Source organism: Neodiprion pinetum, chromosome 4 (genome assembly GCF_021155775.2).
Source record: "Neodiprion pinetum isolate iyNeoPine1 chromosome 4, iyNeoPine1.2, whole genome shotgun sequence".
In the NCBI taxonomy this organism is placed as follows: Eukaryota; Metazoa; Arthropoda; class Insecta; order Hymenoptera; family Diprionidae; genus Neodiprion; species Neodiprion pinetum.
Genome location: NC_060235.2, coordinates 37,679,201 through 37,697,174, shown reverse-complemented (window position 1 = coordinate 37,697,174; position 17,974 = coordinate 37,679,201). Strand labels below are relative to the sequence as shown.

The window sequence follows — 17,974 nt, the reverse complement described above, 5'->3', positions numbered from 1 at the left end:
TCAATAGAAATTTTACAGCAAGGTAAATCTACAACTGCTGAGAAGGATGTTCACTGATAGCTTCGCATAGAGTGCAGCACATTCCAGATCATCAGTCTTTAGCGCGATGTTTTTTATTAATCAAATATGCCGTACTTTAATGAGTAATTATTAAACTCATTACTATATACATATAAGACTCAATTACTACAATTCATGCGGAAATATTACGTTTACAAGACAGCTATATTATAATGAAATGCGAATTTCAATTCGATATCGATGCCGAGGAACGGTCTCAAGATACGTTCCGCTTGATCTGTGATTGTGGTTGTGAATTGGAGTAGCATTTTCGTTTATTTCGTTTGTCGCGTCACGTACATAAACCGTTGTCCTTTGAGACTGTGTCTCGTCTTAGCTCGCCAATTCCTAATGCGACGCCGCCGACCAGTGTGGATGTCGTGTGACATGGGTTCAGCTAAGGTTACGTGAAAAGCGTGCCGATGAAACGCTTTGTCGTAATTCTCGAGCGAATTTTTGGCGGCTTGTGTAAACATCATATTAATGTTATGTAGAACTTAGTTTATCAAAAAATATCAGAAAATTGACGTTCACCGTGTGGACGGATCTGCACCTGGCGTTGTATTATAACGGCAAGAGATTAAAGAGTTAATAAATAAATAAATCGGCACGACACTTGCGGTTGGAACTTTTATCGCCACAAATAGTTGTGGGTGTAATAATTTTCATTGACTGTCATCTCACTCCAAATTATAGACCAAATGATTTACTCTGTTCATCAGTGCCTTACGTGACTTTCATGTCGCAGTAAATCAGTGCTGTTTTGTGAATATAGCGAGTGAATTCGCAGGCACGATCAATGCAATACGTGCAGCCTTAGTTGAAAATACATAATCATTAGAACTGATTCACTCTTTCGATTTTTCAATTCGATTTCCGTTCGAGATATTGCTTTTCGAATAACTTTTGCAATTACCAATGATGAAATATCTATCGCAGATTTCAAATCTCAAATTATCTTATTTACATTGCTGAGAGATGGCCTAAATTTATTTTTCAATCAACCGCCAGATGCGCCAGAGAAAAGCCCGACGTTTCTAAATGTTACAGTGTTTTTGTTTTGAGCTTCCGAAAAACATTGATTTTGGCAATTAGAATCTTCGTAACAGACCCGGTACTACAAGGAAAATAGATTTCACTTGAAAAACTGAAACGAGGCTAATTTCCGTTGGTCAGTATGGAGTACGGCATTGCCATACGGAAATTCAGTCAAGCCGGAAAGCGCGCCACCGATAAAACAGGGCTGAATCAGTGTGGCTAAATGCCACTGGTCGAGACTGGCGGGATCAGCGTGACTATATTTCGCCATTGTTCCTCCGGTCTTTCGTATCCTCTCACATTTCACAGTTACGAACTGTGGTTACGAATTTCGGTTGGCTTGCTCTGTTGCGTTTACCTGTACCAAAACTCTGTGATAAATGAGATAAAATACGAAAAGTTTTGCCGCTTGTGAAAATTAGTAATTAAAAATAATTCATTATGGCTGATTCTTCTTACGAGAAAGGATTAACCGAGTTATCCAAGATGAAGGTATGCGCATACATTAGCACTGTTTCATGCGGCGATTGTGTATTTAATATTTACGTTAACCTCAACGAATCCAACCATCTTATTGCACCCTGAATGATTATATTTTGGAAAAAGTTTACTTTGAGTTCTGTCATTCGAATAGTAATATGTTTTAACTTTCATATATGAAACCATCGTCATCCCGAAAGTTGTCAAATTGCTGAACACGTTTTGCTTCGAAGGTGCACTAATCAAACTTGAAAAATTCTAGTAATTCAAGTCTCAAAGATCTTTTACTGTAAAAAAGGGTACTGTTATCCTTTATGGATTGAACTGTGTCAGGTTTTATTTATAACGTTGATTATAGATTCTTCGAAATTTGAATACAATTTTCCAACCTCTCGATAGTTGAGAGGTACTTAATTATAGCAGGGAATAATTTTGATGCATCAATTGATGACATTCATTACAGGTAGCAGATTTAAAGTTGGAGTTGAAGCAACGAGGACTGCCCACGACTGGAAATAAAACCGAGCTGGTAGAACGACTTCAATTAGCAATGCATGGAGGTAGGATTATGAAAATGCAAACCATAATCGTTAGCTTAATTATAGGATACCCAGGATTAATGAATTGCATTAAATAATACTTAATATTTGACAGCCACCGATATTTTGTTTCACAGATTCGACTTTATCACTTGACGAGACTACGGATGAAATATTAGATGAGGATGCTGTTCTCGGAGTAAGTTATATTTTTACGTCCTTTTAGCTTTCAGAAATATTGATAATATTCCGAATATAAGACTCTGAAATGTATTGGTTTATTATGTTTCTTCACTAAAATAATAATGCATTACCAGGTCTGAATCAAGTTTGTATATCTGTTCCCGTTTTTATAAATGAATGATATGTACCTGTAGGATGAAGAGATAGAGGAACTTTCTAGTAAACCCGACTCACAGGAAGTGGGCAAAAAGCGAAAATTGTCAACAGAAAGTAACTCAGCGAATTCCAAAAAAATAGTACTGAATCGTAATCCAATTCTCGAAGATATCCAAAGTGAGCTAACTGGAAAAGAGAATAATAATAAATCAGATACAAGTGAACCTGAAAAGAAGGTTATCAAACTTTCTCAACTGGGCGTTAAGGAGGTAAAAATGATAACTACACGTTTTTTGTGATTGTCACATACCTGCATTTTCAACTGAAATTCACAGCTTCTAAATATCTTCATCTATTGCACTTGTTAAAAAATAATTAATTTTGCAAATTTTATACTCTATCCATCCACCATCTGATAATTATCGTTTTTGAACAGAGACTGGAAATGAGAGCTAAGAAATTTGGTGTCCCTCTATCTGAGTCTGCAAAGAAAGAAGCTAGGTCAGCCAGGTTTAATTCAAACACGCAGAATAGTAAGTCAGCAGCATCTATAAACGTTCCAGTGGTAAGTTTTGAACAAAATCAGCTTGACAGTTAGATTCGTGGAACACTTATAACTTGGGGATGATATTAAAATCTCGTGAATAATTAATTTCAGCATACGACCTTTGAGGTGCTGAAAAAGAGAGCTGAAAGGTTCGGCGCTTCGGTTTCTAGTGTGATGGAAAAAGTATGTGTCAGTTTTTTAATCAATGCAGTGTATCAGTTACTGTGAAATGCCTTTAAAATGAATCATATAATTTATTGTTTATAGGCTGAAATGGAGTCAAGAATAGAAAAGAGGCGAGCGAGATTTGGTGAGGTTAAGCCGATTGAAAAACCCATAAAAAAAATTAAGATAGTAAAATGATACTCGATATCATACACTCAAACAATACTTTAGGTTAAGGTTATTTTAAGAAATTCTTTTTCAATGAAACCAATAGTCAAACAGTCATTAAAAAGTAGACGAAATTTTCAATATTCAATATGGATCGAAAATATTTACATTTTTTGATTAATCAATTTCTAATAGAGTATTTTACTTATAAATTAAAAAAAAATAAAAACATCAAATCAAATTATAGCATTGGTAATTTTTTCATTGCCAAACATTATTGATGTATAATTCCAAAATTATGGAATCTCTGAAAATAAATTCTAGTAATAGGAAATGAAGTCCAGAGGCTCCTATAAAATCAAAATAACCTGCTGATCGCTGTCACAAAAATGTGCTTGCGTTGAATGAAACATTGATAATAGATTGGGAATTTCTGAAAAATTTATTACCATTTTTCCATACGTACAGTTTACCTGAGGTTACAATCACAATCTACTTAAATCTGTATCTCGAGCTCCAAAAATCGTGTTCGTAATTTCTGAGGAATAATGTAAACCCTTCATATTTCGAAATGATTCTTTACACACGTATACTAAACGTCAAACATTATTCTGGAAGACTTGGACCTGGCTTAAAAATAGAATCAAAACTTTGATAAAAATTTATCCAATCATGCGTATGTGTACCAGTATTTACAAAATATTTTAACCTAAGTACAATTCAGATATTGCTAAATCGACATAGCACATCTGAAGCCGAGATTGCCAGCAGAAGTATCAGGTGTGTTTTGACTGCGCGCAGCGCACCTGTATCTGTAACAGTAACTCTCATGACACAGATATGAGCCTCCTTTTTTAACTTTGTCTGTACCACTTGACGGTCCGACCTACAAAATGTTGACTGATCATGAATTTGAGAAATTTAACTACAATTATTACATGGAATGTAGGTGCTTGGCATAAACTATTAAGAATACCAGTACTCGAAATTGTGTATCTTGACTTAGGACAATCATTTAGCAATAAATCATAGCTTTTTTGAGAGTTTTTTCAATTGCAACATTCCTGTGTTAGAATAGAATTCATTTTTGCAAGGGTATTGGGTGTATGTTATCACAGGAAAGTTATACTTACAGGATTTTTTTCAGGTTTATCACTGTGTTCAGTTACCCACCAATCGGAAGTCCATTCCCAGACATTTCCAACCATATTATAAAGTCCGTAACCATTTGGTGGAAATTCTGTGATTGGTGCTGTCCCCTCAAATCCATCTTCAGCACTATTATTGCTAGGAAAAACTCCTTGCCAAATGTTGGTCCTGCACGGAAAAAGTAAATTAAAATTCTATACTAGTAATAAGATTAAAGAAATAATTGATAAGTAACATGTTTCTTAACAGAATCATATAAATGTGTTGTGCGTATTTTGTCAAAAAAAAAAAAGAAGAATAATCAAGCAATTGTCAATGATTTTTCATTTAAAAATGAATGTGCGTCGCCGAATTTGAGGATGTAATGAAATAAAAATTAATCGAACAATCGTAATTCCAATACTAGCTTACCTGTGTTGATTCTTTGGAGTGAGGCGGTTACCCCAAGGAAAAAGACGTTCAGTTACAAGTCCGCCTCTGCACGCAACTTCCCATTCAGATTCCGTAGGCAGTCGTTTGCCTCGCCATTTACAAAAAGCTGTGGCATCGTTCCAAGAGACGTGAATCACAGGATGGTCCATTCTGTCTGTCATAGAGAACGTGTTTAAGATTGTGATGATCGAAGCGCGTCTACTTCTCACCAATTTTTTCGGACTACCTATGTATAGAAGAAAACCTCACCCAGTATGTCGGAATCAGGACCTTCAGGATGACGCCAGTTACAGTCTTCGACCGGTAGCCACCAAGGTGCCTGAGCAACCGCCTCGTTTATCTTAGACTTTGTTTCCTCGCTCAATAATCCCTCAAACACAAAAGAATCCCCAAATTTTTCAGCCTCTGTTCGATGCCCCGTAGCCTTGGCAAACTCCTCGAAATCTCTGTTGCTAACTTCGTAAACATCAATGTAGAAATCGTCCAGAGTTACGTTTCGTCTTGGACCCTCACCGTCGGCCACGAATATCGGTTGGTTTGTACCGACGGCAAAGGTGCCCGAATTTATCATCGCCATTCCATCGTGAGCGTTGATTCTCTGTTCGTACTTATTCTCTTTGACAGTGCAAGCTTCACTCTCACCGGCGGAACAGAAACCTTCAGTTTTGCCGCTCTGATGATCGTTTGTTTTTCGATTCAATACTTTACCGCATTGACAATCCGTTCCCTCAGATTCTGCAGCCTTGATAAGGAAAGTACGGACGATTAAAACTGCTACAAACACGGCACGCATTTTCCAAAAACAATTGACTGACGTCAACAACCCTTTTTGACGCTGCGAATGGAAATCGTCGTCGCCGCTGTCGTTGACTGAAGATATATTCTTCAGTCAACGCCGCTGTCAATTGTTTTGGTACAAATTATCCTGAATCGATGGCTAACTAGTATTGGCCGCGTAGAATTTGGTGATCTACAAACTCGCGTTATCAATGGTTCGGACGCATTATCGTCGTGTCGCACGAAAAGAGGCGACACTTGGCGAAACGTCAGTTGAAGTTGAAACTGTAACCGCGCGTTGAGCAATAAGTGCGCGGTGCAATCTGGTTCAGTCGCGTGTGCAAAGCCGCAAGAAATAGTTAAAGTGGACGAGACGTGGACGTGTCCGGTATAACCTCGATGAGCATATGTCGCGGTTCTAATACCGTTTGGAATATATGTAGATATTGTTTGACAGAAACTGATCAATAATGACTGGTAGTCAGAAATCGTCGAAAATAAAGTTGCTCGTTTGTGCAGCTGGTATTTTCGTGTGTTACTTTTATTTCGGTGTTCTTCAAGAAAAAATAACCAGAGGACAGTACGGAGATGCCGACAAACCCGAAAAATTCACATTCGCGTTCGCATTGGTTTCTGTCCAATGTTTGCTCAACTACATGTTTGCCAAAGTTATACTATTGACTGTTATGAAACAAGGCGAAGACTCTACTCGTACAATTTATTATGCTGTCAGTTCGCTTACTTATCTACTCGCTATGGTTTGTAGTACTATGGCTTTGCAATTTGTCAGCTATCCTACTCAGGTTGTCGGCAAGGCTGGCAAGCCTATTCCTGTTATGATACTCGGTGTACTGCTCGGAAGGAAGGTGAGATTTTAACTTGTCGATTATTCAAACCTTTTACAGATTTTGCAATAGTTCTCCTATCTATTCATATCAGTATTACTCTGTCATGTTTAAAGCAACACGTCGATGCCCCATCAAAGTCTGTCATTTCTAGTCGATTAGATTAAAACTACTGTAAATATTCCTCTTGTCCACCAAGGTATTAATCAAGATTTTTTCAAAGCAAAAATATGATTCGTTCATAATTTTCTCAACAACATTCGCAATACTGTTTTATTCAAATTTAAGAGTGACTGGTCTGTGAGGTGAGATGATAAAAAATAATGATAATTCTTATCTCGAACCAAACATGTGTCGTTCAACTAAAAATATGGTTAATTTTTCATTTAAGGTTTATCCATTGAGGAAATACCTATTCGTGTTACTGATCGTTGTGGGCGTTGCTCTCTTCATGTACAAAGACAATGTGGCAAATACCAAGCAGACCGAAAGCCAAATGGGCTTTGGAGAGTTTTTGCTGCTGCTGTCATTGACGATGGATGGACTGACTGGAGCGGTACAGGAAAGAATGCGAGCAGAGCACAAATCTAAATCTGGCCACATGATGCTGAACATGAATTTCTGGTCATTTATATTCAGTACTTCGGTTATCCTAGTGTCAGGAGAGCTTGTACAATTCTTGTCATTTATGCAGAGACATCCAAACTGCCTATGGCACATCGTTTCCTTCTCTTTAGCAGGAGCGTTTGGACAATTTTTCATATTCTTAACAGTGTCAGATTTCGGCCCTCTTCCATGTTCCGTTATGACTACTACTAGGAAATTCTTTACTGTACTAGGTTCTGTTTTATTATTTGGTAATAATTTATTACCCAGACAATGGCTGGCAACGATTACAGTCTTCTCAGGGTTATTCTTAGACGCCATGTACGGCAAGACCAAAGTACCATTAAAGGAAACTACTGAATGAATTTAATTATATTATCATAGTATGATAGATGAATTATGTTGGAGGTTCTGAATTTTTATTTAGTTCAGGTTCTTATGAGGCTGAAGTTAGTAAAATAATTGCAACGAAACGTCAGGGAAAAATATATATACTTAAAAATATATAATTATGATCACTTTGAAGGAGTCAGCTTTTCAAAATGAGAGTATGTTTTGTTTATCATGGTTTACTAAAATTCAACTTCATGGTGTAAAATAACAATTTTTCCTAAACATCGTTACAGTCTCGTTACCAACTTCACCTTTATACTTCCTTTAGGTACAATTGATAACGCGACGAAAAGGTGTCTAGAATAGATGAACATTATCAGCGAACAGAAATAAATTTATAAACTTCGATCAGTGTTGGGCGTTTTTGTAATTAATTGGTTTCTAATAAAATTACAAATGTAATCTGTCGTTCCAAGAAAAATCGATACTAACTATTACGTTCGTAATTTTTAATTGAAATTTTCCTAGTTACAAATTACAATTGTCATTGGTAATTTTTTTCCTTCCAGTAAGAACCGTGTGTATATCTCATAATCAGTACGTATAAATTTTCAATTTGGAACATGATATAAGGAATTACTTGGATCACAATCTATATACGTATAGATTGTGAACTATGTATATATATATATATATATATATATTTCACACAAAATATGCATAATACAGATTACACATCACAACGTTTAGTGCAATGCGCTCAAATTCATTTATGTATATGGCTTATACATATTTATTTGTACAGTACTTACGACTATAGCGTTGTTCCAACATTTCCAATTATCAAGTTTTTCCGATTAATGGTAAGAATACTCCTTTAAGAAAATTAGATGGCGACTATTTTTTACATACATATTTCGATCCGCAAACTATATGTATATAAAATTTTCTCTCAGCCAAATTTACTAAGAGTAAAAATAAAGAGAAATAAAATTGAAATGGGTATAAATATTATAAAAGTCTATCACTGCATATCTATACGCTAAATAGAACGTTACCTAACAACGGAATAATTGGTTTATTCGCGTGTTGCATACAGGATTTTATTACCGACTTAACTGTGATCACTATTGACTTGAAAAGTGCTACTTTTTCCCCGCAAATGCAGGAACAAGTATCAGAGGGAATCATACGCTACTTTTGGCCCACTTTTCAGATCAGTAAAGTGGCCGTTGCGGTTGAGTCTGCAATAAATATGCTTTCGTTAATATTTTCTTATATAATACTTATATACGGTACATATAGTTATAAGATATATTGATAAATAAATGCCACAAAGAATGACGAGTGTTTAATTTCTGCAAAAACTGTTAATTGTATACTCATAAAATAATAATGTAGGTGACATCCGGCGAGCTAATTTCAGTACTACATTTTATCCAATTTTGGATATCAGATTCGTAATCAGCGTTCCCGAAAACCTAGGGAAAGTGGATTTTCTGTACATCGATTTTATTACGAACTTCATGTTTTAATCCGCCGTTTTGTTTACCAAATTTTGATATTATATTCGTAATCAGCAATCCCAGAAACGTTGGTATACCAAATTTGACAAAATTCTGATGATGCCCTGATTTAATTCCACGATTTCATGAAAATTCCCCACTGTGTGTCGCCCTGGAATTTCTAACAACAGATTCATGATATACGAAAAAGACAACACCTATTGTACAGTCGCAACAACATTCTTCAGATTTTTATAGAGGACCGTAAAGAATGCATAATTTCGGCTAATAATTCTGCAACGTGCACATAGTTTATATTTCGGTTTCCACTTAACAATGGAGAGAATCGAACCGTGTAACTACTTGCGAAGGTAAATATAAATGCAAACTTGTGTTATTCTCGTTAGAAGCTGTATTTACCAACTGCAGCCCGTATTTATAGGTATATAATTTCGTGTAATTGTCTTACAATCAGCCATAGGTGTATTCTTGCGTAATTCCATGTGCATGCAATAACGAAATTTTGCCCTGATCGGGCAGATTTTTTTTTTCCTGATTCTGTTTCTTGTTACAATTACGTATTATTAGCCTCACACCAAATCACAGTTGAAAGCCGAATATGGATTGAAAGGAAGATTCTCGCACGAGACGTTCAAAATTTGCAAAGAATTTTGATTCCAGCGTAAAAAGTGGAAAGAAATACAGAAAGGTTATCGTCGCGTTTTCGTTAAGGAAACCGAATGTTAGTTACGAAACCACTTTCGTTAAACACGGATTCCTTGTTACACTCACTAACGTAGTGATTAAGGGAGTTCTGTTGTGGATCTTGGAAATGTAGGTCATTATTTAACAACAAGTTTTTGCCGTCAACGTTTCGACCCTGATTGGAGTCATCCTCAGGACATATTTAATGCATCTATTGAAACATAATTACAACATTGTTGATACCGAGTCGGAACAACCTTAATAACATATAATAAAATTAGAGTAATAATGAAAAGTAAAACATAAGCTATGTATATAGAAACAAACGAACACTAACACTAGTAAGTAACAAAAAAAAAAAAAAAGGGAGTTCATTGTGTGCAACTGTTTTTCGCGATGGTTCAGAAATAAACCTTCGATCTTGTCATACGGAACGAGAATTTCGATACGTAGTATAAACTGAAATATTCTCCAATCGAGAAAATAAAACTCTCCATTCGGTCATGTAATTACCGGATATATCGTATATACTTTCAACGATACAGGTATGTTAATAAAATTAGGAAAACCCGGTATTTTTAACAAGTAGCCTGCCTGTTTTGATTATACTATTTACTATGAGACTAAACGGGGATTTTTCATTTGGAAAATTGTCTCCGTTTAAATGTCACAATAATGAAAGAATAGCACTGACAGCACTATAAATTCCCGTAAAAGTCGAAAGTACTTCAATAGAGGTATTTGTCAAATTGTTAATGCCATGCATACCTACTATTTTCCATTTTCAATAGAAAATAGAGTGTGCTCATTCAAATCTGCTTGTTTTGGAATATGTAAAACGTCATTTCCACATTTTAAATACATACTGAAATTGAAAGCATTTATCATGTATTACCAATTGTCTTGTCTGAAACGCGGATTGCCTTGATGGAGGAAACTTACATCGCTTCAGTACCTAATCACACGGTGTTGGATTGTGTGTTTATGAAAATGACGGGTTTAGGCGCGGTTGGGGCTGCACTCGGCAGCACGTAAATGTCATTAGCTTAATTTTGTTCATTAGTTCAGGTAGATCCAGGAATCTTCCTCGCTTATATAAGTAGTTGCCCGAGCAATGCCACCCCAGTCTGATCCAGTACCCGCGGTTTATTTCGTTCGATTAGCGATCAGGAAGTAATTAGTAGACCTAGTTTTTTTTTTATTGCATCGACGATAAAATGTCTAAGCTTAGTTACGGTCTTGTTATAATGATATTTTTCGTTGCCAAATCGATGGTGAGTTTTGATTTTGCGTAAATTCGTTCTACTCGTTGTTGCAAATTCCAACTTTGATTCATGGTGTGCAGCTTTCTGCTTCTATTCCAATTTTCTTTGACGTTGAAATTTTTTCTTTATTTTACTTTGCTATTCTAATTGTTTAAGAATGCAAATTTTGACCGTCGTATTAGCTGATTTTTATTCGAACGCCTGTTTCGCAAAGATCGGAAATTTCATATCTAAATTCAGACTTGTGGATTATACTTTTAACAGGCAGATGATGGAATGGCCGAAATGGTACAAATGCTACACGACACATGCGTCGCAGAGACAGGCGTCGCCGAGGGTAAGTGAGCTTGTGCGATTAAACAATCCGATAATAATTTCTCTTCGTTTTATCGTATCACCAGATGGTCATTTATATTTTTTTCTTACAGACTTGATCGTCCAGGCAAGAACCGGTAATTTTCCGGATGACCCAAAGTTGAAGGTAACCAATAATTTGTAATCCAGCTGCTAGGTAAATCGAAATTAGGCGAGTCAGGCCTTCGCCTCGATATTCTTGTTTCTGAAAGTTTTTTTTTAAACAGATTCGAAGTGAATAAAAATATAAATGGTAATATTTCTGAGGTAAAAAATTTTTCATTGGTCACATAAACAAATTTTATTATTAAAAAAAATTTTCAAAATTTGCGAAAATTAATTATGGAGGCCTCTATTATCTGGAGGTTTCGGGGTGCCTCCCTTGGCACCCTGCGCTAAATTTGACCCTGCATTCGATTATTTTCCATGTAATTGCAAGTGTTTGTGTAGTCATTTCAATCGAACGCCAAGGAATTTGTTTTCTATTTCCATTGCAATTCGCTTATGATAATTACAATGGTTCTATTTCAGTGTTACATGCTGTGCCTGTTGGAACAAATTTCCGGTGTAAGTGAATTTCATTATTTTTATCAATTATAGAATATAGAAGTATGGTTATAAATGTATTACGTTTCGTTAGTTTTTTTGAAAACTTATAACACGAACAGAAATTCAGACGAAAATCTGAAACTTCGGGGACATTTTTTATAAATCGAACGGTGTCATTAATAAAAAAAAATGTACCAAAAATGAAGAATTTCGTCAGTTCCAGCGAAAGACCTACATAAGCATGGTTACAAATATTTTTGGCTGATTTCGTATAATTTTATATGACTTGAAATCCTTTCAACTACAGATTGCGCGTACGATTGCGGATATTGTCAGTTTATATCGAGTCATTTCGTACGGTTTAAAACTTTTATCCACCGATTTCATTGCGAAATAATCTCTTTTTACACAATAGCCATTCAAAGAGACTTCTTTATAATCCACCTTTTTTCTGTTTAACACCACGCAATGAACGCAAACTTCAAACACACATAGCAAGACCATTATTCCAATTATAACCCAGTATAAATCCATCTCACACCGTATCCACAGCCATTGAGTAGCGCGGGAATAAAGCCCAGAGAATTTCGCCTAGTCCGACTGATCCTGTTACCAATCTCTGAACTTTTTATAATGAAATATAAAAATCGAAAAAATTATGACAACCGGTCGATTCTGTGTGACAATATTAAACACGCCTCGATGATTTATTATCAGCTTCACTTACAGTGACACGTTTGTTGGAACACCCAAAACGTTATTTAATTGTTCCATGTCTAGATTGATGACGGCAACATCGACGTAGAAACTATCGTCGCAGTATTACCCGAGCACGTCGTGGGCGACGCTGAGCCAGTAGTTCGAAGCTGTGGAACAGTCAGTGAGTATGTTTAAGATATCCGTAGTAATGGGAGGTCCAGCTAAACCGATCACCATTAAAGGCTTATTACAGTAGGAAAGTTCGATGGCAGTTTTTTAAATTCATATTCTACACTAGTTTCGTAAAGAATAAATTCGTTATTATAATTATTTTCTTCCTTCATTCGATGAACGAAGTTAAAGCAAATTATCAGCAGTTTTAAAGAAGTGCTGTTTAACGTAAGCCGTATCCAAAGTAGTTGCACATATAATGTCTACGTACATCATCATACTTATAAAAATAAAACTGACATTTAATTGCAAGTAACACTTACAATTATCGTTTATAACCGAAGTAAAAAAAAAAAACTCTACTTTATGCACCCGTATAAAAGTTGGAATACTTGTTCCATGAAACTTTCCCATTCATGTTTCTTCTTTCGTTTCGCAGAGGGTTCCGATGATTGCGATACGGCATTCCAGACGAACAAGTGTTGGTACAATGGATTACCAGACGTAAGTATGGTGATTGGCGGGGGATCGAATTTATAATTTTTCATTGTTGCGGAACTTAAAATAGGCAAGTACTAACGCATAATTACGCTTTTCTCATTTGTTTTCAGCTGTACATGTTGGCATAATTTCGTTCGACTCGCAGCGATTTCCAGGAGCCTCCTTCGAAGGAGAAAAACCTTACTGTGAATTATATCCGAAATAGGCATACTATATGTTTTGTATCAAGTATTTGTTGGTGAGATTGCAAATTTTTGAATGTAATCATATGTTCACTCCTCAACGTGGTAATTAATGCAGCTGTTCTAAACATCTGTGCATATCAGTTCCCAAAATTCACAGAATATAGTATGTTCCCATGTATACACACGTATGTAACATATTTTGTAATGATTTCAAAAAATAACGTCATTCTTCAAAATTGAATTGGCACTTCTGTAACTATATTGGCAAAATATAACTGTACTGGTAATAAAGAAGAAAACAACTAGATGTTTACCGAAGGATTCAATGAGAACTTGCAACCAGAAATCCGGCCTCTTTGCATACTCGAGTCTATTCGATCGTTCTGTAATAACAGCATACTGGTCAGTTATCATACCTATAGGGAAAAATAATATCTTGAGAAAATGACTGTGAATGTTCAGTTAGTGTGGACGCCTCATGGTAGACAACCCGTGTAACAGTTCTGTGATCCGTGAATACTCGGTAATGACTATGAAGCTATCAAATGATTTAGGTGTGGGCGCCTAATGGTAGGCAATCTGTGTAACAGTTCTGTGATCCATGCATATTCGGTAACGTTCAATGAAGCTATCAAATAGTCCAGAAGATGGCGCCATATGGGCGGAAATATGAGGAACTGATTTTAGTGCAGGGTAATGAACGGGTGAATTAAGTAGAATCAGGTGCAATATTGAATTGACCACAATGCTATTGCTTGACGATTGCATTGGTATGATTAAATGTCGGTAAACCGAAATTTTGTTTGGAATATTCGGACCTAGGCACAATATATGCGTTAATAATTAGCAAAAATACCCTCCGTTTATTTCAATAATAATAGCTGCGTCGCCCTGGAATTTCTGACGACATATTTATGACACATAACAAACCCCGATTTCACAGTTGCAAAATAATTCTTTAGAATTTCGCTAGGCTGCGTAAAACATACAGAAATTCGGTTCGTTTGTTTTCAAAATTCTTAATTTCCATCTTGGAGCCACTTGCTAAGATGAACATAAATGTAAATTGGTGATATTACTGATTGTGAGGCTTGTCATAATTAAATGTAATTAATATAAAATAAAACCTTAGTTGTCAACTGCGTACAGTTGCATACAAAGGAAACATTGGTACACGAGGGGCGGAAAATATTTTAAAAGAAATTTGTTGTTCCCGTAAACAGAGCAGAGGATTATCAAGTAGTGAACGAAGCGTTTTTAATAGAGAAATTAAATGTCGTTTACGTAACTACGTAGATACGTACACGGACTCTGCATTGCATTCGTTAGGTAGTGATTAAAGGAGTACTCTTTTTGCGGATGTTCGTTTACTTATGTAACTGAATAGTTTAGAATCGAACCCGCGATCCCAGGATGCCGAAAGAGATATCTACAAATGCTGAAATACTTTCTTGTTGATGAAATCCCAGAAAATTTTACAATAATAATAGAATAGCTTTAATACAAGTAAAAATTTCAAGTAATCTAGTTTTTAAATTAAAGTTCAAACTTCATCCATTCGTTGGTATGAACGGTAAGAATTTCGTACAGCATTCAGTTGCAAATTTATTTTCTTTATGGTTTCTGAATTTCTCGAGATTATGTGTTGCGTTTTTATTAGTGAAATTAATCAAAAGATTCTTGAACGGTATTTTTTGCTAACAATTCTCGGATGATAATCACCTTATCATCATTTTATTCTACACATGCACGTTACCTGTATCAGTGTTATGTAAAGTATAATCTACATTTCCTCGCCCCCCCCCCCCCCCCCCCCCCCCCCCCACAAGTGTGAAGTATACTTATATCCGAAAGAGAAGTTTTCCGTCAATATTAAGCTTCCTTCGAAATATTATTTCCAACTGTTCAGTATGAAGAATGAAATTCGCTATCTCGGAAAACAAAGTAATTGCAACGTGCAGCGGAATGGTAAAGAAGAGACGATGAGTGTTGATATCGATGATGCGGATTGCCTTGGTGGAGAGAACTTGCATCGCTTCAGTAATCATACAGTTTTCGATTACGTATTCATAAAAATGATGGGGTTTAAGCGTGCTTGAGGCTGCACTCGGAAAGCCGTAAATGTCATTAAATTAATCTCTGTTCATTAGTTCAAGTAGATGCAGGGATGTCCCTCGTCTATATAAGGAGATGCCTGATCAATGTCACCCAAGTCTGATCCAACATTTGATGTTTGTCGTATTTGATTACCGAATCAGAAATAATTATAGTTAATATCGTTTGGTATCGTAACGGCGATAAAATGTCCACGCTTATTTACGGTCTTGTTATCGCGATATTTCTTTTTGGCAAATCGATGGTGAGTTTGCATTTCATATATAAATCCCTTTTCGCCCGCTGCGAATTCCTGTACAGATTATACAATGCGCGATCACGTTAACGTTTCTGCTTTCATTTCGATCTTCCATTTAAATTTTCGCAAGGAGATTGCCCAGTTTTCTATATTTTCCTATTTTGTAAAAATTTTTCAAAAAACATTACACGAAACTGCAGTTCTTCTTTGTCGTATCAACTCTATCTTTTTCCTGTAACGGGATTCCCAATGGTCGGAAATCTCAGCTGTAAATCGAATCTGCAAATTGTACGTGGAACAATTTCCTAACAGGCAATGAGCGATGAAATGCAGGAAATGGCCCAAATGCTACATAACACATGCGTCGCAGAGACAGGCGTCGCCGAGGGTAAGTGAAATCACGCGATTAAACGATTTGAAAATAATTTATCTTCGTGTTATCGCGTCAACGCGTGGTGATTGATGTTTCATTTATTTTTTTATTTCTTGCAGACTTGATCATCAAGTGCAGATCTGGCGATTTCACAGACGACCCAAAGTTGAAGGTATTAATAAACTAATGATTTTCTGTTAAATTTGCAGTTCCATTGTAGCGTTCGTATGTATAGTCATTTAAACCGAACGTCAAGGGATTTGTTTTCTATTTCTATCGCTATTAGCTTTTGGTAATTACAACGATTCTGTTTCAGTGTTACATGCTGTGCCTGTTGAATCAAATTTCTGCTGTAAGTGAATTTCATTATTTTTATACACATCCACGTTTGCTACGTGGTAATTTTTATTGGTATTCACTCAACACGCTCCGTGACTTTCGATCTTTTCAAATGTAAAAAAAATGAGCGTCAATTTTCGTGCTGCACTCAGTCTTTTCGAAAGAAAATTGCCTTTATTCTCCTCACTAATCTTGAACGGTATACAATTTTCGTTAATTCTACCTGTTGCATGAATTAATTGGAACAATTTCATTACGCAAAATGTCTCAGTTAGGTGTAATACAATCCTTAATCGCTCTTCCTTATTGACCGGCATATGACATCAGAGTCACGTTTTACAGAAAGTAAAACAAACTTACAGTTCACACTTCGGCGTGAATCCCTAACTAGCCTGAATTCAAATGAACAATAGTAAAAAATACTCGTAGGGCACCAGACGTTTCAGCGTCAATTTTTATACAAAAGACACGGTAGGGTACGATAATAATTATAATTATAAAATCCGTTGCATGAGAACTGGTAGAGTGGCGGTATTTAAAGGCAGCTAACGATGGTTAAATAAATAAATAAATAAATAAACTCGAGTCAAAGAGATTAACACGCCAATGAGTCGTATATTGTCATCTGAGTTTACAAGTCTCGAGTCAGTAAAGTTAGCTTACAAGAGTTAACAATAATCCACTAGATTTTATTTAACAAGACAACATACGTTTCACAACGATTACTTGCAACGCGTACGAGCGTATTATGCTTATATTAATAGTTTTGATGAGAGAAAAAGAAAAGAAAAATAACACCACAACCTACTAATTGTTTAATGTTTAGTTCGATGACGGGGAAATCGACGTAGACACGCTCGTCGCAATGTTACCAGAGGAAATATTGGGCAAGGCTGAACCAGTGCTTCGAAGCTGTGGAACAATCAGTAAGTATCTATACATTAAAATAATACGTACTAATTGGAGATGGAGGCAATTTCGCCACATCAACGGCCTATTTATAATATAATTTGTATTTATTTTTATTTTTTCCTCTTCAGAGGGTACCGATGATTGCGACTCGGTATACCAGACTAACAAATGCTATTACGACAAAAGTCCATTGCAGATGTGAGTATGCAGAAATATCGAATTTGTATTGTTTACAGTTATGAAATTAGATACGGGCAAGTGTTGAAACGATATTAAGCCTCCCTTACCTCTTTTCAGGTGTACTTTTTGATCTAACTTCGCACGGTTCACTGCAGCAAATTCTCGGAAATCTCCTTCGATGGAAGAAAATCTTGATAAGGATTATTTTTCGAAGAATAGATACGTACTGAGTTGTGAATCAAGTTTTTCCCTGCAGGTGATAGACACGAGTTTTCAAATGTAGTATAATATGTTCAATCACTAACGTGTATCGTGAGAAACCATGTTTTGAGTTTCTATTGAGATAAATAAATTTCGATTTTATGCATCGAATAATAACCAAAACCTTTATTTATTACTTATAAA

The 17,974-nt window shown here is 35.9% G+C and overlaps 5 protein-coding genes across 8 annotated transcripts; 4 read left to right on the top strand and 1 right to left on the bottom strand.

Moving 5' to 3' along the window:
* The first annotated feature begins 1,352 nt into the window (after nt 1-1,352).
* On the top strand, nt 1,353-4,885 carry LOC124216291 (SAP domain-containing ribonucleoprotein). Its single transcript, XM_046620620.2, has 7 exons — nt 1,353-1,590; nt 2,042-2,138; nt 2,255-2,316; nt 2,495-2,725; nt 2,893-3,021; nt 3,115-3,186; nt 3,271-4,885. Exons 1-7 carry the CDS (start codon nt 1,540-1,542, stop codon nt 3,364-3,366), a joined length of 738 nt encoding a protein of 245 aa, XP_046476576.1. The 5' UTR covers nt 1,353-1,539; the 3' UTR covers nt 3,367-4,885.
* LOC124216289 (formylglycine-generating enzyme) lies at nt 3,608-5,920 on the bottom strand. The gene is made up of 4 exons (XM_046620618.2): nt 5,167-5,920; nt 4,897-5,071; nt 4,470-4,653; nt 3,608-4,222 (listed from the first exon to the last, which is right to left on the bottom strand). The coding sequence occupies exons 1-4, from the start codon at nt 5,708-5,710 to the stop codon at nt 4,067-4,069; spliced, it is 1,059 nt and encodes a 352-aa protein (XP_046476574.1). The 5' UTR covers nt 5,711-5,920; the 3' UTR covers nt 3,608-4,066.
* Nucleotides 5,921-5,979: 59 nt separating this feature from the next.
* meigo (Solute carrier family 35 member B1 homolog meigo) lies at nt 5,980-8,820 on the top strand. The gene is made up of 2 exons (XM_046620619.2): nt 5,980-6,560; nt 6,931-8,820. Exons 1-2 carry the CDS (start codon nt 6,165-6,167, stop codon nt 7,507-7,509), a joined length of 975 nt encoding a protein of 324 aa, XP_046476575.1. The 5' UTR covers nt 5,980-6,164; the 3' UTR covers nt 7,510-8,820.
* A 1,981-nt stretch (nt 8,821-10,801) lies between these two features.
* Nucleotides 10,802-13,719, top strand: LOC124215894 (general odorant-binding protein 69a-like). Of its 2 annotated transcripts, XM_046619799.1 has the most exons (7): nt 10,802-10,962; nt 11,218-11,290; nt 11,382-11,434; nt 11,839-11,874; nt 12,637-12,736; nt 13,166-13,230; nt 13,338-13,719. In XM_046619799.1, the coding sequence occupies exons 1-7, from the start codon at nt 10,906-10,908 to the stop codon at nt 13,353-13,355; spliced, it is 402 nt and encodes a 133-aa protein (XP_046475755.1). In that variant the 5' UTR covers nt 10,802-10,905; the 3' UTR covers nt 13,356-13,719. The 2 variants fall into 2 exon arrangements, with proteins under 2 accessions (XP_046475755.1, XP_046475756.1); XM_046619800.2 differs by lacking the exon at nt 11,839-11,874.
* Nucleotides 13,720-15,611: 1,892 nt separating this feature from the next.
* LOC124215893 (general odorant-binding protein 56d-like) lies at nt 15,612-17,953 on the top strand. Of its 3 annotated transcripts, none has more exons than XM_046619795.2 (7): nt 15,612-15,771; nt 16,078-16,153; nt 16,258-16,310; nt 16,455-16,490; nt 17,304-17,403; nt 17,518-17,587; nt 17,687-17,953. In XM_046619795.2, exons 1-7 carry the CDS (start codon nt 15,715-15,717, stop codon nt 17,697-17,699), a joined length of 405 nt encoding a protein of 134 aa, XP_046475751.1. In that variant the 5' UTR covers nt 15,612-15,714; the 3' UTR covers nt 17,700-17,953. The 3 variants fall into 3 exon arrangements, with proteins under 3 accessions (XP_046475751.1, XP_046475752.1, XP_046475754.1); XM_046619798.2 differs by having other exon boundaries at nt 15,620-15,771; nt 16,032-16,153; XM_046619796.2 differs by lacking the exon at nt 16,455-16,490.
* Nucleotides 17,954-17,974: the final 21 nt, after the last annotated feature.